The sequence below is a fragment of the Giraffa tippelskirchi genome, chromosome 9 (genome assembly GCF_054371585.1).
Source record: "Giraffa tippelskirchi isolate mGirTip1 chromosome 9, T2T-mGirTip1v1.2.pri, whole genome shotgun sequence".
NCBI lineage: Eukaryota > Metazoa > Chordata > Mammalia > Artiodactyla > Giraffidae > Giraffa > Giraffa tippelskirchi.
The window spans coordinates 6,645,979-6,670,142 of NC_137283.1; the positions used below are offsets into that span (position 1 = coordinate 6,645,979).

Here is a 24,164-nt window from a genome sequence, read left to right on the forward strand (position 1 = left end):
GATCTGGCCAAAGCACTGAACGGCGTAAAACTCTCTCTCTTTTCTGCATCAAGGTTTCCTTAGGATCATCCTTGGCAAAATGGAAACCAACGTAGCCTTGTGTTCCTAAGCAGGGCTGGGAACGTTGTTAGGACTCAGTAAATAATCACTGAATACATAACTTTATTCTTTCCACTGTAAAAACTGGGGTTGCCTGAATGAGAAACCAGGGAAGTTCTGAAAACAGATGCATCAGTTAGCTTTTGCTGCATGACAAACAGTCCTAAAATCTTGGCGGCATCACCAAGCGTTTACTGCTCACATGATGGAGGTCACTGCGGTTGCCCTGCTACTCACGACCCTGGCTTGCTTCTGCATCTGGAGGCTGGCTTCTTGTCCGATCTGGATGGGGTTCACCTGGGGTAACTGGGTCTCAGCACTGTCTGCATGTCTGCCTGCAGACATTTCCTTCTTAGATGCCACTGCAGGGAAACCCAGACCGAGAGCTGGCAGAGGTAGCCTCTGACTGTCAGTGGCATTTTTCATTTTTCTCAGCCGAGCCCGGAGCATCCAGGCTGAGACCTAGCAGCGTGAGTCTCCTGACGTGGTGGGAGGTGGCGTCGTCACAAACCACGTGGTGGGGTACCTGCTCCCCAGACTTAAGGACCTGCCTGTGCTCAGCACTGTGGAGACAGTCGCTGCCCTGAATTTAAAGAAGATCAACATATAGATGTATCTGGTAGGAAGATCTTCTTTTCAAATGAAATCTTAACCAGAAAGCATAAATAAGTGGTTCTTACCAGCTGAGCTGCTTGGGGTGGACCCAAGAGGATTCAGAGGTGGCCGTCCAGGGCTCCTTCTTGTTAATTTTGGCTGCCTCATGCAGCATGTCAGGTTATGGTTCTCCAGTGAGGGACCACGCTTGAGTCCCCCACATGGGAAGTGCAGGGTCTTAACCACCAACAGAGTCCTGGGCTCCTCCTGCATTTCCTTCTTAGATGCCACTGCAGGGAAGCCCAGACCAAGAGCTGGCGGAGGTAGCCTCTGACTGTCAGTGGCATTTTTTCATTTTTTTCAGCGGAGCCCGGAGCATCCAGACCCAGCAGTTGTAGCCCCATCAGAGCCTCTCGTTGAGGACCATTCAGGTCGAGCATCTTTTTGGGGGTGTGACACGGGATGGAGGTGGGGGTGTATGGAGCTGTCCTCAGCCATCCCCACTGCAGCCAGCGGCTGCGCTGTGTAATCGTCGGCGACCGGGTTCTTGGGGGCAACAGCTGCCTTCCAGCTGAGCCACTGAGAGCTCTCGGCAGAGGGGCTGTGCCTACGCCAGGTCCCAGGTGGGGACCCAGATGTGATCCCTCACCTGGGCCCCTGGCTGCCCTCTGAACGGACCTCAACTTCCCTTTGCACAGGAATCAAAACACGAAACCCAGAACAATGCATATGCAACTTTCAAAACAGGCCAGGCGGGACCTTTTTTTTTTTTTTTTTTAGTTTAAGTGCCTGCTCCAGCTACTATGGTTGCACCGCAAATTGCCCCTAAAGTTAATGTGTGTAAAACAGCCACTTACTAGGCTCACAGATTCTGTGGGTCAGAAGCGTGGGTGGGACATGGTGATCAGGGCTTTGTCTTTGCTCCATGGTGATTGGGCAGCTGGGAGTACTTGAGAGCTGGGGCTGGAGGAGCTTTGCTTTCTCGTATGTTGAGCTAGGTGCTGACCAGTGACCCACCCTCAGCTGGGGCTTTGGCCAGACACCCACTCTCGGCCTCCGCAAGTGACCTCTGGTGGGAGAGCTCCAGGGGTGCTTTCGCAGACGGGGTGTGGGCTCAGGGAAATTGCATCAGGGTCCCTGACCCAGCTGTGGAAGGCCTGTGGTGTCATTTTCACCTCCTGCCAGGAGGCCTTTCAGGTGACCCAGGTTCAAGGCAGGGGATACGTTCTGCTTCTAGGTGAGGAGCAGCCAGGGTCTGGAAGAGCACAGGAGCCTGGAATTGTTGCTATGGCTGTTCTCTGAAAGCATGGTCAGCTGGCATGCAGTAACGAGGGGTGAGATGTTCCTTTACTCCTCACTGCTGAGGCCGAGGGCCTCAGAATATCTGGCTGCAGGGACTTAAAGCCTCTTGTGCAGTCCAGTCCCATCCTGTCTCCTACCCCAGACCGTTGAGTCCTCAGGGAAAGCTTTATGAAAGCTTTGCCAAGGAAGTCATCTGCCCTGTCCCGTGGGCGTGCGTGCTAAGTTGCTCCAGTCATGTCTGACTCTTTCCAACCCCGTGGACTGGAGCCCGCTGGGCTCCTGGGATTCTCCAGGTAAGAATACTGAAGTGGGTCGCCATGCCCTCCTCCAGGGGATCTTCCCGTCCCAGGGATCCAACCCACATCTCTTTCATCTCATGCGTTGGTAGGTGGGTTCTTTACCACTGGGACCACCACCTGGGACCTCAGCCTGGGGAGAAAAAAACAAACAAACATAAAAGGGGACAGAAGCAGGGTTCTGTGATTAAGAACCATACCGTGGAACTAGCTGGAAAAGACTGAATCCCGTCTCCGGGCAAACAGCTCTCTGGCCTGGGACGGGCACTTCCCACATCTCGGTTTCCTCATCTGCATAAGGGGAATCATCAGAGCACAACCCAGGGCCAGGCTCGTGGGAGGTACCTCACGAACAGTAGCCATCCCTTAGGATAAGCTTTACCATTTCAGCACTTTGGAGAAAGCTCATGTCCCAGCAAGGGCCGCTGACCCTGCCCCTGCTCCCGCAGTCCTGGAGAAGATTCTCCGTGGCGGTCTCTCTCTCTCTTCTCTTCTCTTAATGATTCATCAGGGAACCTCTGAGAAACACACTAGCTCCTACTCTTGAGTCAGACCCTGGGGGGGTCACACGGGGGGGTCTTTTCATCCCATTCTCTAGGTTTTAGAATCTTTATCAAAAAAGAGAGAGAGAAAGCATTTCGTATATTTTCTGTTTTCCCCCATTCTAAATTAATACTGTGTTTCCTCAGTTAAGGGCTTCCTGTTTCAATAGGATAATTTAGTAAAGATGACGTTACTGGATCAACAGATGAGCTATGCGTGACAGTTGGGTGTTCACTCCGGCAGTGCCTCCCGAGCCCGTGCTTAGTATTAATCCTCGTGTGTTAGTTCACTGTGACTGTTACTTCATGGTTCACTGCATACGTATTTGGGGGTGAAGCACCAGGACTCTCATCGCATCTTTAGAGGGTGTACTGACTGTCACCTGCGTTACCTTAGTGGCAGCAGTCACCACCAGCTCATGCCCAATCCTCCTTGATTTTTTTTTTCCTATACCTCGTGGCACATGGGGTCTTAGTTTCCTGGCCATGGATAGAACCCTTTCCCCCTGCAGGGGAAGCTCGGACTCCTAACCCCTGGATCACCAGGGAATTCCCTCCATCCTCCTTGAATTATACCTTCACCTCCTTAGGCTTCCCCTTTTTTTTTTCAATAGCTTTATTGATGTACAATGTACATACCATAAAAGCTCCTCATTTTAAGAGTACAATTCAGTAATTTTTAGTAAATTGACAGGGCTGTGCAGCCATCACCGTAATGCAATTTTAGATTTTTCCCGTCATTCCTAAAAGACCCCTCGTGCACACTTGCTCCCGTATTATTCTGAAGAGGCAGCTCCTGTGCTACTCTATTTCTCTCATCCATAAATATTTCAGGGAGTGTGTGTGTGTGTGTGTGTCTTTTTTTTTTTTTTTGCTGCACCGCCTGGCATGCAGGATCTTATTTCCCCAACTAGGGATCGAAACTGGGCCCCCTGCGCTGGAAGCGCAGAGTTTTAACCCTGGACCGCCAAGGAAGTCCCAGGGTGTGTCTCAGTCGCCCAGCACTCTGCGTGCTTGTGGTGGTCCCTACTAAGGCAGCGCCCCTCGTGCTTGTGCCCCCAAAGCAAAGCTCTGCGTTCAGTGCTGTCTCCCGTAACCCAAGAGCCAAGGCGGCGTGACTGCAGAGAAGAGGCTACAGTCCACTCACAGGCTGTGTTTACCCGGGGGCACTGGTGAGAAGCCGGTTTTGCCCCAAATTCAGTCCTGCGCCCGTCATCGAAGGCCTCCTCTGTGCTGGGCCCTGCAGGTACAGCACGGAATTGGTCCTGGGCCCTGCCCTTGTGCCCACGGCTGAACTGCGTACAGAGAAGAACGCACAGGGCTGGGTGGCCAGCTGGGCAAAGCATCACTCGGGCCTGCTCCGCACCTGAACGTGTGTGTATGTTTTGCAGAGCTTCCCTGATGACCCCTGGTTTCTGGGGTCAAAGCTGGCACTTGTTTCAGATGCACAGGAGAAGCCTGAACGTACCAGGCTCCTCCCATGTGCTAATGGTGGGCCTGTCCCGGGTGATGCTTTCTCCTTTCTCTCCCCCTCTCGGCATGAGGGAGCAAGAGCGTGGTCCTGCCGGGTGCCTGGACCATGGAAGGCCTCAGGAGTGGGTGGACTGTGAACTGTATTCATTCATTCCAACCAAAAATATCACCTATGGAGAACCCACGTGCCCTTCAAGGTCCTGACTTTGGAACAACAGTGAGCAAAACAGACCAAGACCCTCAGCATCATGAGGCTTACAATCAGGGGTGACAGATGATAAAAAATAAACAGATACACTGCTTGCTGGGGTTCTGAAGCAGAATAATTGAGTGAGGAGAGACTACAAATGATAAAATACTTATCTTTAAAAAGCAGGGTATAGGGACTTCCCTGGTGCTCCAGTGGTTAGGACTCCACTTTCCAATGCAGGGGACACGGGTTCCATCCCTGGTTAGGGAGTTAAGAGCCCATAAGCCTCCTAGACAAAAAAACCAAAACATAAAAAAGAAACCAGAAGCGATATTGTAACAAATTCAATAAAGACTTTCAAGATGGTCCACGTTAAAAAAAAGTCTTCTAAAAAATGAAAAGCAGGGTATAAAACAGTGTATAGGGGTTTCCCTGGTGGCTCAGTAGTAAAAAAAAAAAAAAAAAAAAATTAAAATCTGCCTGCCAATGCAGGGGACACAGGTTTGATCCCTGATCCAGAAAGATCCCACGTGCTGCAGAGCAACTAAGCCCATGTGCAACAACTGTTGAGCCTGCACTCTAAAGCCACAGCTTCTGAAGCCTGCATGCCTAGAGCCCACGCTCTGCAACAAGGGAAGCCACTGCAGTGAGAAGCACCCACTCACCACAACTAGAGAAAAGCCCACGCAGCAACAATAAATAAATGAAATTTATCTAGTGCAGCCAAAAATAAATAAAAATTATTTTAAACAACTGGGTATAGTGTGTAATCCAGTCTTTGAAAAGGAAAAATAATACATATGTGCTCAAAACATCCATATGTAGAAAGAAATACCCTAAACTGCAGAGGTGGTGGTTATCTCTGAGAAGTAGGATTATGGGTGATTTTTGTTTTCTCCGACACTTCATGAATTGATTTTCTATTCTGTATAAGTATTGATTATATAATTAGAGTGACCCTATTACTTAAGCAGGATGCCTGACGTGACTGTCATTTCTAAAGGGCCCCACCTTTGTGAGTTGGAGCCCTGGAGCCCTGCCTCCCAGTGTGAGAGCATCTGAATCAAGGCAGGTTTCCCTTCTATTATCCAGGGTCCCATAGGATGTTCTGTGCTTGCTCCCAGTGGGAACCAGACAGAGGGTTCAAGCCCTTGGCTGAAAACAGAGGCGGAGCCGGGAGAGGGGCCTGGAGAGAAACAGTCGGGTCTGATGGGCAGGGCGGTGTTGTGGGCAGCAGGGATGCGCAGCCATGTGCCGGGGGCACAGCTGACTCCGCTGCCCTGCTGTGTGACTTTCAGCAAGCCGCTTAACCTCTCTGTGTCTTATTTTCCTTGTAAAAGGATGACGACAGGATTTGCCTCCTAGGACTGCTGTGAGGATGAACTGGATTAAAAACTGTAGAGCACTTATCCCTGGGCCTGGGTATAATGCCATTCAAGATCTCCATGAGGTGTCATAAAGCGCCTTTTACAACTTTGTATGGGATTTTTTTTTTTTTTGAACAGTGCCATGCAGCTTGAGGGATCTTAGTTCCCTGACCAGGGATTGAACCTATGCCCCTGCGGTGGAAACCAGTCCTAACCACTGGACTGCCAGGGAATTCCTCATATGTGATCTTTATAATACAAGAAAATAAAATAGGTGAATGTTAACCACGGAACAGTTCATTGGCACATGCCTTTCCGTGAGCTGGCGCGGGAGGAGGGGGCTTCCCCGCCAGGCAGGGGTGCGTCTGCACGAGCCCAGGGCAGAACTCAGCCACAGCTGGAATATCGCGGTCTCCTGCCATCCTCCCCGCCCCCAGGCAGAGCCACCGACGGGCCCGCTTACATCTACAGATACATTTTCCCATCACTGCATCATCGCCCACATCTCTGACTTTTTGAACAAGCCCAACTTTCATCTCCTGGACTTTTCCAGAAAAGCCTCTTAGAGCGGCTCTGCGGCCTTTTCATGTTGCCTTTCATCACTTAACTTTCCCTCCTCCTGCCTGTGTCTCTCACTGAAACATTATTCCAAGGTCAGAAGAAAAACCCTGCGAGAGGGTGGGGTGGGTGACCTGCCAGCACCCAGCCCTGGCAGACTCTCACACAAAGGTGCGTGGTGCCATCTGCAGCCAGACGTGGGCAGGGTGTTAGGGCACAGACCTGCCGAGGGGATGTCCCTGGGCAGCTCATCTCCTGAGCACCACCTCTGGAGGCTTGCCCAGAAATCGTCTGTCAGACTTCAGAATTCCATTTGCTCTTTGAAGGAGACCCACCCAGCCTGAAACCCTGGGCCCACTGCCTGGCCGTGGGCTTTGGATCTGCCTGTATTCGTTTCTGAAGTTCTCAGGGGCTGACAGTCATTTTTCTCGGATGACGTTCAGTTGGTTTCATCTCCTGTGAAATCGAAACTCACGCTGCTTTCACAACACTCATCTCCTTTCTAATAGTAAGAATTCTGATGGCACGGAGTCAGAGAGAACTCAGTCTAGGGGAGAGGGAGTGGTTTCTCATCTGAGGGAAAGCCAGGGTCTCTCCAAACAGTGCCATGGCAGGTCCGAGAGACGTGGCTTTGAGTTGAAGGTTCTTGCAACGTGACTTTTAAACCCATGGACATTTATATTAGGCGCGTTATTTTCAACTTACGTGACAGTTAGCTATAAAAGAACAGATTGGGAATTCCCTGATGGTTAAGACTCAGAGCCTTCACTGCCAGGACCTAGGTTCAGCCCACAAGCCTCATGGTGCAGCCAAAAAAAAAAAAAGGAAAAACCTTTATGAGAGGATCTAGAGAATTCCATGGATAGAGGAGCCTGGTGGGCTACAGTCCATGGGGTTCCAAAGAGTCGGACATGTCTGAGCAACTAACACACACACACACACACGAGGCCCCCAGAGTCGGACATGTCTGAGCAACTAACACACACACACACACACACACACACACACACACACACGGCCCCCAGGGAAACAAGTGAGTCCTTTAGGTGGTATCACACTGATATTATTCTAAACAGAACCGATTGTGTCTCCCAGAAATTCTGCAGCCTGCTTCACTTCAGTTTCGCTGAGTTCAGACTTTTTTAACTGGGAACACAAAAAGGTCCTAATAGATAAACAATAAGGATTTATTGTACAGCACAGGGAACTATATTCAGTATCTTATAATAACCTATAATGGAAAAGAACCTGAAAAAGTACATATATATATGTATAACTGATGTATATATATATATATATATGCATATATAACCAAATTACCTTACTGTACACCTGAAGCTAACACCACATTGTAAATCAACTCCACTTCATCTTTTTTTAATGAAGGGGGAAGGGAAAAAAGAGGTCCTGAGAGGGCTGATGGTGGGGGCGGCAGGGTTGTCCACATCCCAGCTCTTTTCTCTCCATTGTCTGTTCTTTCTCTTGCTTCACCCTTCCGCATGCCCCCTGAGTGTCAGTCTGGAGGATTCGAGGCATATGCAGAGGTTACTCACTGGCCCTGGAGGAGTTCCTGAAAAGTCTAGAATAAAGTGCGCTAGCTAAGATGCTGGCTAGCCAAAGTAGCAATGATGCCTCCTTGGGCAGAAAGGAAGCTTTTGGTAGCGTGCACAAGTATACCCCATCTGCCCTCTAAACGAGATTGGCCAGAATCAGGCTTCACTGGAGAAGAATGCATGACTGGCGGCCTGAGACCCAGGGATGAGAATTCGGGGAGTCTTATTTCGTAGTCAGGGTTCCCAGAGAAGATGGAGATGGTGTGGGGCCATAGAGCAATCGTGTACTTCTTAGCTCAGCCCTGGGGCTCAGAGGGGAAAACCTGCCTGGGCCCCTTCTGTTGCTTAGGGAAACTTACCCACCTGTCCTCAGACTTAGTCCCAGATAAAGACTGGTAAAAATGACTGTAATCTGTGCATTAAATGAGGTGCAAAATTGCTTCTCCACCTCGAAATCACACTGCATAATCCTGGGTTATTTGCATTTTAAGTGAATTAAACCACCCCAGCCTGTGTGAGAGGATCCATGCCGGGTGGGGGAACTCCCTCACCTAACTCTCCAGATAGACGAGGGCTGGAAATGGGGGGAATGCTGATGGAGCAGCAGAGCTCTGACCATCAGGCACACTCCTGGGTGAAACAAAGGCAACCTTTGGAGGTTTAAAACAGCCTCAAGGCATGAGTCATTATATCATCCACGGCCAGTGGGCTGGAGAGGAACCGAAAAAATGAAAATCCTCAGGCTGCTCATTAGTGAAGGGAAATATGCAAACCTTGAGGGTCCCTGTGTGTCAGGACCACATTCTTCTGCTTTGATCTGTTAAGTAGAACACTCTTCATGCCCACTTTAGGCCTCAAGCTGAATGTTCTTTGCAGGCTGACGTCCCTGTGACCTACAACCCTGATAGAATGCTAGCAATGAGGAGCTTTAGAAAACCGTTTTTAGCGTTGACCAGCCTTAGATTGTTTTCGTGATTGAATTCTCATTATAGCTGCTCACTTTCTGCAGCGACGTTTCTCCACGGCACAGTAGCTTGAGGGCTACCCTTGAAGCCAGATAGTTCTTTATTATGGGGACTGTCCTGTGCATGGAGGGGTGTCAGCATCCCCCCACCACCACACACACACACAGCGACAACCAGGAATGCCTCCAGACATCATCAACTGTCTCACAGAACACAAAATCTCACACACACGCCCTTGGGCAGTCACTGTTCTGTAGGCCAGAGGCAGTATGAAAGATTTAACCTTTGTCCTAAATTGGTTGTGCTTTTAATATTGACCGAGACTTTACATACGTTTAACACCTGTGTGTTATCAGTTCCTCCCCCATGTGGGGTAAGCAAGACTTTCTTCTCTGTGAGTGATCTTCGCAGAAACTCAGCCTTCTCTTCCCTCTTTCAGTCTGCCCTCCCATGGTTTTTTTTTTTTTTTTTGGCCACGCTGTGCGGCATGCGAGATCTTAGTTCCCCAACCAGGGATCGAACCTGGATCCCCTGCATGGGATGCGTGTCGTCTTAACCGCTGGACCACCAGGGATGTCCCTCCCATGGTATTCTTATGTTGCTAATAATTGACCCGACCTGCTCATTCATTACTAGGTCATGAGATTATTACTTCTGCACACTCATTCATTCAGGTAACAATATACTTACCGAGTTCTCATAGCAGGCCCCGGGATGGGGCAGGGTGCGGGGGGACGGGCCGTGGAGCAAGCACCACCTTGTAGCCGGGATTCCTACACGTTTGATGATGCATCTGGCCTCCTCAGCTCATTAATGGTCAGGGCTTACATTTTGGAAAGCAAAACTACATCCAAAGTGGAGGAACATGATCCCTGGAATCAGACAGTCTTAAGATTCAAATCCCTCCTCCACTGCTTACAAACTGGGTGTTAGTCACTCAGTCATGTCCAACTCTTTGCGACCCCATGGACTGTAGCTCTCTCCAGGCTCCTCTGTCCATAAGATTCTCCAGGCAAGAATACTGGGGTGGGTTGCCATTTCCTTCTCCAGCGGATCTTCCCAACCCAGGGATTGAACCCGGGTCTGCTGCATTGCAGGCAGATTCTTTACTGTCTGAGCCACCAGGAAACCTCTGACTGGGTAGCCATGGGCTGATGATGGAGCCTGTCTGCCTCCATTTCCCCACAAGCAGGCATGGGGGGATTTTGCTGACTCGGCAGAGTTCTGGGACGTTTCAACAAGATCACGTACATCAAGCAATCAGTACATGGGAACGATGAGGTAAATTTTCTATGGCAGAACAATCAAACTGAGACAGAAGAAAAAAAAAGCCGGCAATAACTAAGGACATGCCCCTTTTGCGGGCCTTTCCCGAAGTGCAGTGTGAATCTATGTTATTCATTAACCAGACGACCTCAAAGCAGAAAGACGAACTCAACCTTTGAGAAGAAGGCCTCTTTCTTCAGATTCTTTATAACTCTATGATTAATATATTTCTCTTTCATCTCAAACAAGGGGTCACATTGACCAAGGGCTTATCTGTACACGCATAATTGAAAAAAAAAAAAAACCACTTCAACGAACTGTGTACACAATGCTAACCTGTCAATATGATACATAATTTCTTTGTCTCAAAAATGTATAAAACTGCACCTCTAACTTCTGCTCAGTGGAGCACTTCTCAGAATTTCTGAGAATCTGTTTGCCAGGTTGTCATCCTCAGTTTGACTTGAATAAAATTCTCTTATCTGTCCTCTTAGCTGGATTGTTATTTGATTTCTTGTCAGCAGTAACTTACTGTCTGCCAGCTGGTAGGTTATCTGTATGAACTGGCATCTTGGTGGGTCAAAAACAGTCAAGTATTGGCAACTTCCCAGGTCAACCTACCATGTAAACCTGGGGTCCACTGTCTGACTCTGTGGAGGTTGAGCAGATAAGGGGTGTGGTCCTGCCTGGTTATTTCCAGAATGCCTGCCCTCTGTCTGAGGTTGCATCCTGCGGCCACATAGACCTTGGAGCGGACACGCCCCTTTGTCCATCCTCAGCGTTCACAGTGGCTTGTGTGTCAAAGCTTGTCCTGCGGGGAAATTGCAGCATTCCTTGCCAGTTTGTGAAGAAGGACTTCAGTTGTGGCAGCTCCTCAGTTCCCTGTGGTGGGTTGTGTTCCTGTCATTTTGTTTTATAAATCCGTCTTATCACCGTATTCGTTTTATTTTCTTTTCTTTTGGGGGCATATGGGATGTTAGTTCCCTGACCAGGGACCGAACCCGAGCCCCCTGCAGTGGAAGTTCAGCATCTTAACCACTTCCCTCCAGGGAAGCCCCTGTTGTTTGGTCGTTCGTTCCCTGGGTGCCCCTCTGGGGTGGGCATTTCTCTGACGTCTCTTGTGTTTCCACCCCAGGCCACGCTGCTGATCGCCTTCATCTGCGTGAGGAGCTCTGTGTGGACCAGCTACAGCGCCTACAGCTACTTTGAAGTGGTCACCGTCTGCAACTTGATCATGATCCTCGCCTTCTACCTGGTGCACCTCTTCCGCCTGTACCGCGCGCTCACCTGCATCAGCTGGCCCCTGTCGGTAAGGGAGTGGCCGGCTGCCCTCCGCCCGCCCGAGTCAGGATGCTGGCCGGGCGCTGGGACCTGACGTCCTTCCCGTCTACCCGCCCCGCCTCCTGGGCTGCGTCAGCTCTGAATTTCCCACTGTTGGGTGGCCCTCTCTGCCTCGTGTCCTGCTGGCCTCTCAAACTCACCTTCAAGCTGCAAGAAGGCCGTGCTTCTCATCTTGATGCTTCTTTTCTCAAGTGACAGAAAATGGGCTGTGGGGGGGTGGTGACTTGGAGGCGGAACGTGGAAGGATGAAGCTGATAGAGGTGGTGGGTGTTTACACTGTCGTACAGGTAAGATCTGTCAGCCAAAGCGGGCAGGCCGAGTCTGAAGAAAGATATCAGAAGTTGCTAAGGTTTCCTCTTCCCACTGTATTATTTTTAAAAGGGCTTTATTTACACTTTGTTGACATGTCATACAATTACCGATTGAAGGGTACAGTTCAATGGATTTCTGTATGTGTCTAGACTTGTGCAACCGTCATCTCATTTTTAGAATATTTTCATTACCTCAAAAAGAAACCCTGTACCCTTTAGCTGTTACCTCCTACCCCTCGTCTCCTCCAGCCCTGAGCTACTACTAATGGACTTTCTGTCTCTATAACTTTTCCTATTCTGCAGATTTCATGTAAGTGGACTCATATATGTGGTCTTCTGTAACTAACTTCTTTCACTTAGTCGAGTATTGGTTTATCTATTTATAGCATGTATCAGTACTTCATTTCTTTTTATAGCTAAGAAATAATCCATGGAAAGGATGTACCACATTTTGGTTTTTTGTTGATTTGTTTGTTTGTTGGGGGTGCACCACGTGGCCTGCGGGATCTCAGTTCCCGGACCAGGGATCGAACCCATGCTCCCTGCAGTGCAAGCACAGAGTCCTAACCACTCAGTCACATTTTGTGTATTCATTTATCGTTGATGGATATTTGGGTTGTTTCTACCTTTTGGCAATTGTGAATCCTGCCGCTCTGCACATTTGTGTACAAGTTTTGTGTATGACGTGTTTTTATTTTGCTTGGGAATATACCTAGGAGTGGAATTGCTGGGTCACATGGTAACTGTTTGATTGTTTGAGGAACTGCCAGCTATTTTCCAAAGTGGATGTACCATGTTGCATTCCAGCAGTCTTCCCACTTGTTCTTTTTCAGGATTATTTTGAATTGTTGTAATTCTGTAAGAACTTTATAATCAGCTTTTCAGTTTCTACAAAGGAGTTAGCTGAGATTTCAATAAGAATGACATTGAATCTGTAGATAAATTTGGAGAGTATTGCCATTTTAATAACAATATAAAGTCTTGTGATCCATGAGCATGGAAGGTTTTTCTATTTATTTAGATCTTCTAAAACTTCTTTCAACAATGTCATGTAACTTTCAGAGTATGAGTTTTATACTGTTTTTGTTTAGTGTGTTGCTAAATATCCTACCCTTTGTGATACTATTTCAAATGTAATTATTAATTTCATTTTCGGATTGTTCACGGCAAGTGGATAGAAATACAGTTGATTTCTGTTTATTGATCTTGTATCCTCAATCGTGTTGAAATCATTTATTAGATCTAATAGACTGTTAGTGAATTCCTTAGTGTTTCCTATCTATGGGTGCATACTGTCTGTAAATAGAGATAGTTTTACATTTGTTTGCAGTCTGGATGCTTTTTACTTCATTTTCTTGGCTTATTGCGAGAAATTGAATGTTGAAGTGGCAAGAGCGGATATCATCTTGTTTCCAATCTTAGGAGGAGAGTATTAGTCTTTTATCATTAAATGTAACATTAGCTGGGGTTTTTGTAGATAAGTGTTAGTCACTCAGTCATGTCCAACTCTTTGCAACCCCATGGACTGTAACCTGCTATGCTCCTCTGTCCATGGAATTCTCCGGGCCAGAATACTGGAGTGGGTAGCCATTCCCTTCTCCGGGGGATCTTCCTGATCCAGGGATCAAACCCAGGTCTCCTGCATTGCAGGCAGATTCTTTACTGTTTGAGCCACCAGAGATGGTATTTATCAAATAGAAGACATTACATTTAATTCATTTGTCTATTAAGACAATCATGCAGGATGATGAATCCCTCTAGGATTCTGTTATTGCACTGATTTTCATATGTGGAACTAACTTTGCATTCCTGGGGAAAATTCTGATTGGCTATGAGGTATAATTCAGTTTACGTGTAGCTGGATTTGGTTTGCTAGTGTTTTGTTGAGCATTTTTGCATTGGTATTCATAAGAGATATTGTCGGTCTGTAGTTTTCTTGTAATGTCTTTTGCTTTGTTATCAGAAGTGTTTTCATCTCTTATGGTTTTTAGAAAAGTTTGGGAAGAGTTGGTATTGATTCCTCTCTAAATGTTTCTAATTCTGGATGGAAGCCATCTGGTCTGGGCTTTTCCTGTGGGTAGTGTTTTTATTATTCATTCAGGTTCTACTATTATAGATCTTATTCAGATTATTTCTCCTTGAGTCATTTTCAGTAGCATGTCTTTCTAGGAATATCTCCATTTCATCTAACTTATCTAACTTACTGGTGTACAACTGATCACAGTATTCCTTTAAAATCCTTTTTATTTCATCAGTCGTGATGTCCCCTCTTTCATTTCCGATTCTGGCCATTTGAATGTTTTTCCTCTCTATTTTTCCCCTTTGGTCAGTCTATGTTGTTGATCATTTCAAGGAACCAGCTCTTGATTCATGGACTTCTCTGTTGCTATTTTCTCTGTATCATTCATTTCTGCAATAATCTCTATTTCTTTCTTTCTTCTTGTTGTAGATTTTAGCCTGCTTTTCTTTTCCTAGTGTCCTAAGGTGAAGGTTTAGGTTATTCGTTTGAAACCTCTCTTCACTTTTAATATGTGCCCTAACAGCTACAAATTTCTCTGTAGAGCACAGTATACTGTCGGTGGCCCTAAGCCCCAGTTCGCCCTTCTGATCTGGTGTTGGTAGGAAAGGGGCGACATGAAGAGAAGCATCCTCTTGTTGTCAAAAGACAGAGACCCCACCTCCTCCAGGACCGGCAAAGCCCCCATTTAATCGTGGAGAGTGAATGGGGCACAAAGAGATGGCCCTGTGGACCCAAGGGAAGCAAAGACGAGTCAGCCCTTCCTGCAGACCCTTGGCAGTCTGGCCTGAGGGCACGTTTTCAACAGCCAAGAAGAGGGAAGACAAAATGCGGGTAAAACTGGGAGGACTTTTGTCCGCAGAATGGGGAGGCCCTCCAGGCAGCCAACAAAGCCAGCACATTGCGAGCCCAGATCATTCTGTGCAGCAGAAGCAAAGGCACACATCTCTTTAAGGGGCTTTGCTTCTCAGAGCTGGAACTGCAGTGAAATGCTCCAGCCTGGAAGTTGCAAGCAGCTCATTTGCTTGTTAGTAGCCTTAGCCGGAGGTCAAGGTAACCATAGACAGCCTGACCTCAGGAGTGGAGCCATCCTTAGGGGACATCTCTGCTTACCTGAGAAGCATCTTTGTCTTGGCCGCCTCTCTTCCTGTCTGCCCAGCATCTTTCCTCTCCTGCTTGGCCTCGTCCTGGCCAGCCGTCCTTTCTTGTTCCCCGTGAGCTCCACTGCTCCTGCTGGGCTGTTACCGGGAGAAGAGGAAGTGTCTCTCCCTCTCCCCTCTGTCCTTCTCTCCGAGAACGGGAGTGGAGCTCCCTACCCACTGGTCTCCTTTGTTTCTGCCCCCAGGAACTCCTGCACTATTTAATCGGTACCCTGCTCCTCCTCATCGCTTCCATCGTGGCAGCTTCCAAGAGTTACAGCCAGAGCGGACTGGTGGCTGGAGCGGTGAGGACGTTTCCCAGGAGGCGGCAGGGAGGAATTCCTATTCTGAATGCCCACTTTCTTCCTCACAGGGCAGCAAAGGGATTGTTCTCTGGGGCCTTTCTTTCTCAGGATCAGTCTCCACTGTGGTCCACCAGCAGTAGTCCCCAGAGAGCCTGAAACTTGGGCCCATGGCAGAGGGTGTCAGGTGGTGATGGGCAGGGCTGTGCAAACTCAAATGGCCCCAGCAGCCCAGACCGCTTTCTCTTACAGCCACTCCTTAAATCAGGGGATAAGTAGGTTTTAATTCTCATGCTTGCCCTGGTCATTTGCTCGGGGCTGTCTCAGCCCTGTGCAGGGAAGGGTTCTGAGGCCCTTTGGAGGCCCAGGGGACAGTCCTGCAATCAGCTAGTGATACCCACCATGAGTCTCAGCTTTGCCATTCCTGACTATCCACAGTATTCAGGCCAGGAAATAACACTCCTGTCCCTTTCAGAGGTGAAGACTGACCCCTTGGCTAAGCTGAATAGAAGTAGCATGAAGCCAACAAAAATAGAGCGCGGTGGGAGCTATGTGTATTCACCACCCAGAGACACACAGATGTGTCTGTGTGAGTGTGAGTCACTCGGTCGTGTCTGACTCTTTGCGATCCCATGGACTGCAGCCTGCCAGGCTCCTCTGTCCATGGAATGAATTCTCCAGGCAAGAATACTGGAGTGGGTAGCCATTCCCTTCTCCAGGGTATCTTCCCAACCCAGGGATTGAACCCAGGTCTTCCCCATTGCAGGCAGATTCTTTACTGTCTGAGCCACCAGGGAACCCACATGCGTCTTAGAAGCCACATACGGGAAGCCATATTTTTTAAAAGATCTATAGGTTCCTGTCATCTGATTTCTGATTTAGCTTATTGTTTATAGTTTGGAATCCTGTGGGCTACAACCAGTTTGCCTCACTTTTCAAATGAGTTTGAGGAGAAGCTGTCTGTGTGATAGTCACTCACTTCCACAGGGAACCCAAAATCTCTTGACTTCGGGCTGAGAGCCAGTGAGTGCCTGGGATCCCACCGAGGGGCGGAGTCTGCAGGGGGCAGAAGGTCTCTGAGCACTCACGCCCCTTGAGCTCCGTCACTCAGGCGTGTCCGCCTCTTTGTGACCCCATGGGCTGTAGCCCGCCAGGCTCCTCTGTCCATGGGATTCTCAAGGCAAGAATACTGGCTGCTGCTGCTGCTAAGTCGCTTCAGTCATGTCCAACTCTGTGCGACCCCATAGACGGCAGCCCACCAGGCTCCCCCATCCCCGGGACTCTCCAGGCAAGAACACTGGAGTGGGTTGCCATTTCCTTCTCCAGTGCATGAAAGTGAAAAGTGAAAGTGAAGTCACTCAGTTGTGTCCGATTCTGAGCGACCCCATGGACTGCAGCCTACCAGGCCCTTCCGTCCATGGGATTTTCCAGGCAAGAGTACTGGAGTGGGGTGCCATTTCCTGCTCCAGCGGATCTTCCTGACCCAGGGATTGAACCCTCGTCCCCTAAATTTGTGCACCTTAAGCCCCTCCCATATCCCTTCCCCACTGTGGAGGTTAGTTTCCAAGAAGAGGGATGGTTCCCACCTGCCTGCTGGCAGAGGAGGCACGGAGGAGATTTGTGCCCATCGTGTTTCAGGACCACATGGGCAGAGTCCCACTGGGTTTTCTGATTCAGGTGGCACATGACAGTATTAGCCCTGGACTCCCAGCAACCCCCACTTGTCCTCCACCTGTCCTATGGGAACCAGCATGGACCCGGAGAAGCTGGAAAAAATGAAAAGATACAGTCCCTGCTGTCTGAGAAAGTGATGCTCTTGCTTAGGAGGCCGGGGCCGTGAAACCGTTAGCACACAAGGCCCTGTCGTCCAGAAGCACGTTGTGTAGCCCTGTAATAAACTGTTCAATTATGCAGCGAGAACAGTTGGAGAGCAGGACAGTGTATAATGTGCTAATTGTGCAGAACAGACAATGAGAGGCCAGGACAGGCTGTAATAGGCTGATTATGTGCAGACAATTGGTACAAAAGGAACCAGGGAGATGGACAAGGAGGAAGAGGAGGCTGGTGGGGGCTGGGCAGGGCAGCCACATGTGGAAACCAGCAGGCAGGCAGGATAGTCCTGCGCTTGGGCTGGCTGCTCTGGGCCATTCCTGCTGGACCTCAGGGGGCTCCCCGCCATGCGCTTGGGGGGCCTGTGGACACCCGGGCAAGGTGAGCAGAGAGGAACCCTGGGCTCAGACCTCTGGTCTGGCCTGGCTGGCCCCACTACCCTGGCTTAAAGAGTTGACCTCCCGTCCCTGGTTTCCTGAGCTGCAAAGACATGGGGGGAAGGTAACAGCTGCAGTCTCAGCTGGCAGAGCTCTGAGGGTTAAAGGAAGCCATGCATCTGAAGGGCTTAGAACCCTGCCTGGGATAAAGTAAATGCTCCGTCAGCATTAGTTCCTGCCACTGCAGGTTGTTGTTAACCAGAGGTCCCCAACCTCTGGGATCTAATGGCTGATGATCTGAGGTGGAGCTGATGTAGTAATAATAGAAATAAATAACGTACTTGAATCATCCTGAAACCACCCCTCTTCCCTGGTTCGTGGAAAAATTGTCTTCTATGAAGCCCATCCCTGGTGCCAAAAAGGTTGGGGACCTCTGACAAGTTGGGAAAGGCTACAGGCTTCCGAGTTCCAGGCAGAGACACCTGAGTCTGTGTCTGCTTCTCACTCCATCATTTAATAATCCTCTGTGAGGTCCTTTAAAGTGTTAGTGAAGTTGTTAGTCACTCAGGCATGTCCGACTCTTTGTGATCCCATGGACTGTAGCCCTCCAGGCTCCTCTGTCTGTGAAATTCTCCAAGCAGGAATACGGGAGTGGGTAGCCATTTCCTTCTCCAGGGGATCTTCTGACCCAGGGATCGAACCTGGGTCTCCTGCATTGCAGGCAGATTCTTTACCATCTGGGAAAGTAAAGAAGGTAAAGAACTTCCCCACCAGGGAAGCCCAGGAGGTCCTTTGCCTACCACAAATGAGAAGGCTGCGCAGGGCTAGGTGCTCACAGCGGAACACAGGAAGGACAGGCACACTGCTTGAACTGATTTCAGCCTAATGTTACTTAAATACGTGTAAACCTGACGCCAGGTATGGGGGCCTCAACTTCTGGCTCCAACATAGCTGGGAAGCCAGCATATGATGCTACCATACCAAGATCCATTTGAAGACTGAATGTTAAGAACCCCAAATAAAATGTACTGTTCCTCCTTTTTCTGTCTTATTAGTCCAAGATAAAGACTGGTGGCTTGGCCCCAGCTCAGTTGTAAACATAAACCTGAGCAGGGGCATGTAGTTGTCTGGAGAAGAGGTGAGGGGTGGTGCCCAGAGGCCTGGCTGCAACCCAGTTGCAGGCCTGCCCGGGGCCAGGGCATCACCTCCGTGCCTGCGTGGGGACAGGTGGCCAGGTCAGATGAGTCCCCAGGCTCCCTCCCGGCCACGGCCAGTACAGGAAACAGGCACGGGTATGAGCTGCGGAAGGGGCTGCCCACGTGACTGGTCCTTGCCCTGGGTACCTCCTGGCCCCTCTCTCTTGTGCAGATCTTTGGTTTCCTGGCCACCTTCCTCTGCCTGGCAAGCGTGTGGCTGTCCTACAAGATCTCATGCGTGACCCAGTCAACAGGTGAGTTCTGGTCTGAATACAGATGACCAAGAAGGTTCCCTGTGCCCAGGAATGGGAGGACATGGGCTCTGGACCTTGGCAGTAGGGGACCACTACAGAGCGCCATCCTGTCTCCAGGGCGCCCAGTGTCACCCCAACATTCTCATTCTCTTGATGGCAAAGTGTTTTCTTTAAATGAGTTTCCTAATGACAGAAATAAAAGATAGTGTATTTAGAAAATAGAAATAAGAAAAAAATTTTTTTTAAATAAAAACCATTATCGCACTACCAAGAAACAGCACCTGCTGGGTGTCTGTCCCTTCAGTGTTTCCTTGCTCCGAATATACAAAGAGAGAGATGTGCCTTTGTTTTTTGGGCCATGCCATGCAGCTCACGGGATCTTAGTTCCCTGACCCGGGATCAAAGCCGAGCCCCCTTCAGTGGAGGTGCAGAGTCCTAACCTCTGGAGCGCCGGGAAGTCCCAAGAGATGTGCATTTATTAAAGGATCAGACTTCGTGCATGATTTTGCAAACTGCTCCTCTGCTCCTACCCAGCCCCTTATCGGTCACTTTCTCCACATCATTAAGTGTCCTGCTCTGGCATCCTTCATGGCTCGGTGGTGTTGCACTGGCTCCTTTGCGTGTCAGCATCGTAATTTACTGAACTTGTCTCCTATTTGGGCACATTATATATATATTTTTTAATTAAAAATTCTTTCCTACTCAACAGTGCTGTAGTGAACAAATGAACATCCTTGTAAATATATCCCCAGACACATAACCTAATGTTTTTTCACCTTTAGAATAAATTCCTAGAAATAGCATTGCTGAAAGTTGAACCAGCTATACTTGACTTCTTTCTTTGAATCAGCACTCTCGCTCATTATTCTTTTCTTTGTTTTTAAAACATACATTAAAAATATCCAAGCACCTTACAGAGTGCTTGCCACAGTAGAGCTTCAGTCTCCTTCTAATACTCTCACTGGCAAAAAGCTAACAGAAGGCTGGGTGAACAGAGCCAGTCGCCAGGGACCACAGGAGTAGGATTCCCTTTAGGAAAAGTGTCCCAAATAGGCGAATCCACAGAGACAGAGAGGGGCTTACCGGCTGCTCAGGGCTGGGGGCAGGGGATACAGGAGTGACTGCGTATGCGTTTGGGGCTTCTTTTGGACACGATGAGACTGTTCTAAGATAGTGTGCATGGTTGTACAATTCTGTGAATATAGTGAAAACCACGGAATTGCACACTTTAAATGAGTGAACTGTGTGGTAGATTAATTATATCTCTGTGAGGCTGTTTAAGAAAGAATGAATGACGAAAAAAGAATGTGAAAAAGTTGATAGGTAATGTCTAAAAGTGATACATCAATCAACATTGATATAAATATGTTAGTTAAAATTACGGAGGAAGACCCGAAAGAAATAGCTGAAGGAGTTGAAGTACCTCTGAGAAAGAAGCCTGGAGTGGGGAGGAGCAGGGAGGGGACTCTTTTATTTCCTTTTTACAAATGGACTGAAAAAGCACAAAGTAATTCCCACAGGCCTTGGTGTGGGCGGAGCTCTGGGGCAGCCCTGCGGGCCGGCCCTCTCAACCCTGCCCTTCCCTTCCCCCAGACGCAGCCGCCTGATGCCCCCAGGGCCCCCCAGCCCTGTAGGAGGCCCTGCAGGACGTGTAACCCCGCGGATGGAGGGTCATGAGCTGGCGACCCCAGAAGAAACCGGGGTCTCGGGCCTCGCACCCGATCCCCCGGGTGGTAGGCACGGGATGGACTCTTCTTCCGGCTTCCAAGTGGGTCCAGCCTCTCTCTCCAGCCTTACACACTTCATCAGAGAATATTCCTCCCTGTCTGGGAAAGAAAAGCAGCCGCCAGGAAAATCTGATCTCTTCCTCCAGCTTTAGAACTGCCTCAGGGACTGATGCCCCCCCCTCCACTCCCCACACCCCCTGCTTAAGGTGATGGGGGGAGGCGGTTCTGAATACTCCTGTGAAGCCTGTCCCTCTCCCCAGCCCTCGGGAGGGGTGCTGCCTTAAAGTCTCTTCTGAAAACACAGCCTTCGTCTAATTTATCTCGCTTGGAAATTGGGTCTTGAAGGTACCCTCTTCCTTAAAAGTGAGGCCTCATGGTAGCACCATGCGGTCAGCCAGTCCCCAACTAGGAGGTGTCACGGCCCCTTTCCTGTTGTTCCCATTGTGTATGTGTGTTTTTAAATAAAATGTTGACTTGGCCCATTGCAGGAGTTCTTACTAAATTAGAAGGAGACTAAAACCAGAGTGAAGTCATGTGCGCGCTGGAGGGGAGAAGAGGAAAGAATGCATATCATCCTGGCCTCGGAACACTTGGGTGTTTTCAAAGTACCTTAAGGGTGGAAACCAGCATAATTCACAGGAGACTCAAAAGCAACTTGAGCAGCCTTAAAAAAGAGGGAAATTCTGACACATGGTACACCATGGATGAACCTTGAAGACATTATGTTAAGTGAAATGAGCCAGACGTTAAAGGACAAATACTGGATGATTTTAGTTACATGAGGGGCCTAGAGCAGGCAAAATTCACAGAGACAAAGTAAAACGGCAATTGGTTGCCAGAGTCTGGAGGGCGGAATTGGGAGTATTTAATGGGTAAGTACAGTTTCTGTTTGGGAAGGTGAAAATATTCTGTTCTGGTTGGGTCTTCCTTGGCAGCCCAATGGGTAGGCTCTTCGCTTCCACTGCAGGGGCTGCGAGTTTGATTCCTGGTTGGGGAACTAAGAACTCACATGCCAGCAAAAGAAAAAAGAAAACATTCTGGAGATGGTGGTGACGGCTGCATGTTTATCTGAATGTAATTAACACCTAAAAACTGTTTAAATGGTTAACTTTTATGTTATGTATATTTCACCAAGAGTATTTCTTCTCTTAAAACAATGCAGGACCTTCTGTCTAAGGCTCCTAAGTAACTGACAAGCTTCTTGGGAAATGGAGAAAGACAGAGACGCAGTTCCGCCCACCCACAGCAGGCACCACAGCCCAGCAGAGGCCAGCACCGTGTTCTAACAGCTAAGCCTTGCAGGCCTAGAGAATACAGGTCTGTCATCTCAGGGGCAGTGCCCACGAGCAAGCCAAACTCTGTCCCCACCACCCCAGCTCCCAGCACAGGGAGGTGACCCTCCAAGCAGTCCCAGCCAAGCAGGACCAAGGGGAGATATGAGAGGAGGGACGTTTGGACCCATATGGGAGGATGGTTAGGACTCCTCGCTTCCACTTCAGGGGGCGTGGGACCTGCAGGAACCTGCCCCAAGGACCAAGAGCCAGCCTTCGCTCATCATGACCACTGCAGACCCAGGAAAGGGTGTTGACATCTGTGGCACCAGGGACCCTGGGAGGTGAGACCAAAGTGAGTGGGCCCACATGGTCTCCCATGAACAACAGCAGAGCCCTGGGGAGGGACCTGGAAAGACGTTTTCTCACCATCCACAAGAAAAGACTGCTCAGTGAGGCTCCCAGGTGCAGCCACAGAACTGCCCCTTCCTCCAGGGGCCCCGTGAGGAAGCCCACCTGTCCTGAAGGCCGGGCGGAGGAGTGGGGAGACCCCAGGAGAGAGCCAAGGGCACATGAGGTTAGGGCTGGAGATGGGGTTTGAGTCCAGGTCCTCACCCTGGACCTGGAGGCTCAGCCCGGACTTGAAGGCTCTGTCCTCAGCCTGGGCCTTCAGTCAGGATGCTCGGGTGACCCAAAGCTGGCACATTCCCTGTACCACCACCTCCCAGGCCTCTTCCCTCGCCTGGGTTGCTACCTTCTGTTGCCATGGAAATACTGCAGGCCTTTGGGTCCCACTTCTTCTCCACTGTAGGGGGGTTTCTGAGCTGTAGCAGTGAACAGGGGCTCACAGATGTCAATTTTTATTTTAAATTAGAGAAAGTTATCCTAGTTTTTAAATTAACTCATTAATTTGGCTGTGTCAGGTCTTAGTTGAGGCACTTGGACCTTTTCCTTGCACACTCGAACTCTCTAGTTGTGGCATCAAGGCTCAGTAGTTGCAGAACATAGGCTGAGCTGCCCATCCAGGGATTGAACCCTGATCCCCTAGATTGCAAGACAGAATTTGTACCACTGGACCATCAACGAAGTCCCCGGATGTCGATGTTATGTGGAAAATACATATTAACATCTTAAGATGCACACTCCTCTGTTATTGATGGCAAACACTGACAGTGGGAACCCGGCCTCACACAGCCCTAGGAGAAGGCTGGCCTTGCACCTTGGCTGGTCCACGGAGACTCCAGGAATGGGAGGTGAACTTCTGAGAACCTTCCATGGTATCCTGGGCAAGCCAGGCTTCCTCCAGCTCCAGCCACCAAAAACAGGTAGATGAAGGAACAGAAGAGGCTGCAGCCCCATTGAGCGCCTTCCTCCAAATGGCTGTTCCAATTAACCTTGTTACACTTAGAGAGTGACTTCTAATGAAGTCAGTGTTGGAAGTGAACAATGTATATGAATGCCATATTTCTAGGTTTATATAATGGGATTTGATGTGTGATTTAGATTGACAAGGGGGACTTCTCTGCTTAAAAGAGGCACCCCTTGAGCTGAAGGGAGCTGCCTGGCTGCACACTAGACACCAGACAAATGGACAGGGCCACCAGTCCAGGTTGGAGAAGGCAAAACACGGGGAGAAACTTCCTCAGGAGGCCGCGGTGACAATACCTGGTGCCTCTGGGCCTTGTAAGGCGACTGAGGCAACTGGTAGCTTGTTGGGGATTCACTGTCAAGAAAAAGAGACCATGATTAACTCTATATAGAGTTGTGCAAAAAAGGAAACGCTATGGTATGAAGTGTTGCGCCAAGCTCAGTTCTGAAGAGGGATTGAACAGTCAATAGCCAGAAAGCTGTTGATCTGGTCCAAACTATCAAAAAAGGAAAAAGAAACGCCGAGCCGGGGATGCACGTGGAGGGGCGGCCGCAAGCGCCGCCGGGGTCGCCAGAAGCCCCACGTGACTGAGAGAAGTAGAAATTGGATTTTTAGGCCAAACAAAACTTCCGTGGGCTGGCTGCAGCTGGTTTGCAGAGCACCCCCGACTCCTAGCGGGTCCTCGGGCAGGCAGGAGAGGGGCGGGGGCGCAGGAAGTCAGCTGCTTCCTGCGCCCGCTCGGGCGGGGCCCTCCCCGGGGAGCCGGGTCCCCCGCCCGAGCCGCGCCTCCGGGCTCCGCCACTGCTCCCCGCGGGCTCGGCTTCC

General features: G+C 49.4%; 1 protein-coding gene across 3 annotated transcripts in view; it reads left to right on the plus strand.

The window, feature by feature from the left end:
- Positions 1-21,181, plus strand: part of CMTM7 (CKLF like MARVEL transmembrane domain containing 7) — a 44,693-nt gene extending 23,512 nt beyond the window's left edge. The window contains exons 2-5 of one of the 3 annotated variants that reach the window (XM_081527097.1): positions 11,341-11,514; positions 15,220-15,318; positions 18,891-18,972; positions 20,566-21,181. In XM_081527097.1, coding sequence (XP_081383223.1) covers positions 11,341-11,514; positions 15,220-15,318; positions 18,891-18,972; positions 20,566-20,579 — 369 coding nt within the window. In that variant the 3' untranslated portion in view covers positions 20,580-21,181. Of the gene's footprint in view, positions 1-11,340; positions 11,515-15,219; positions 18,563-18,890; positions 18,973-20,565 lie in introns of those variants that run through there. The other 2 variants (XM_081527098.1, XM_081527096.1) reach the window with 2 other exon arrangements.
- The last annotated feature ends 2,983 nt before the right edge of the window (positions 21,182-24,164 follow it).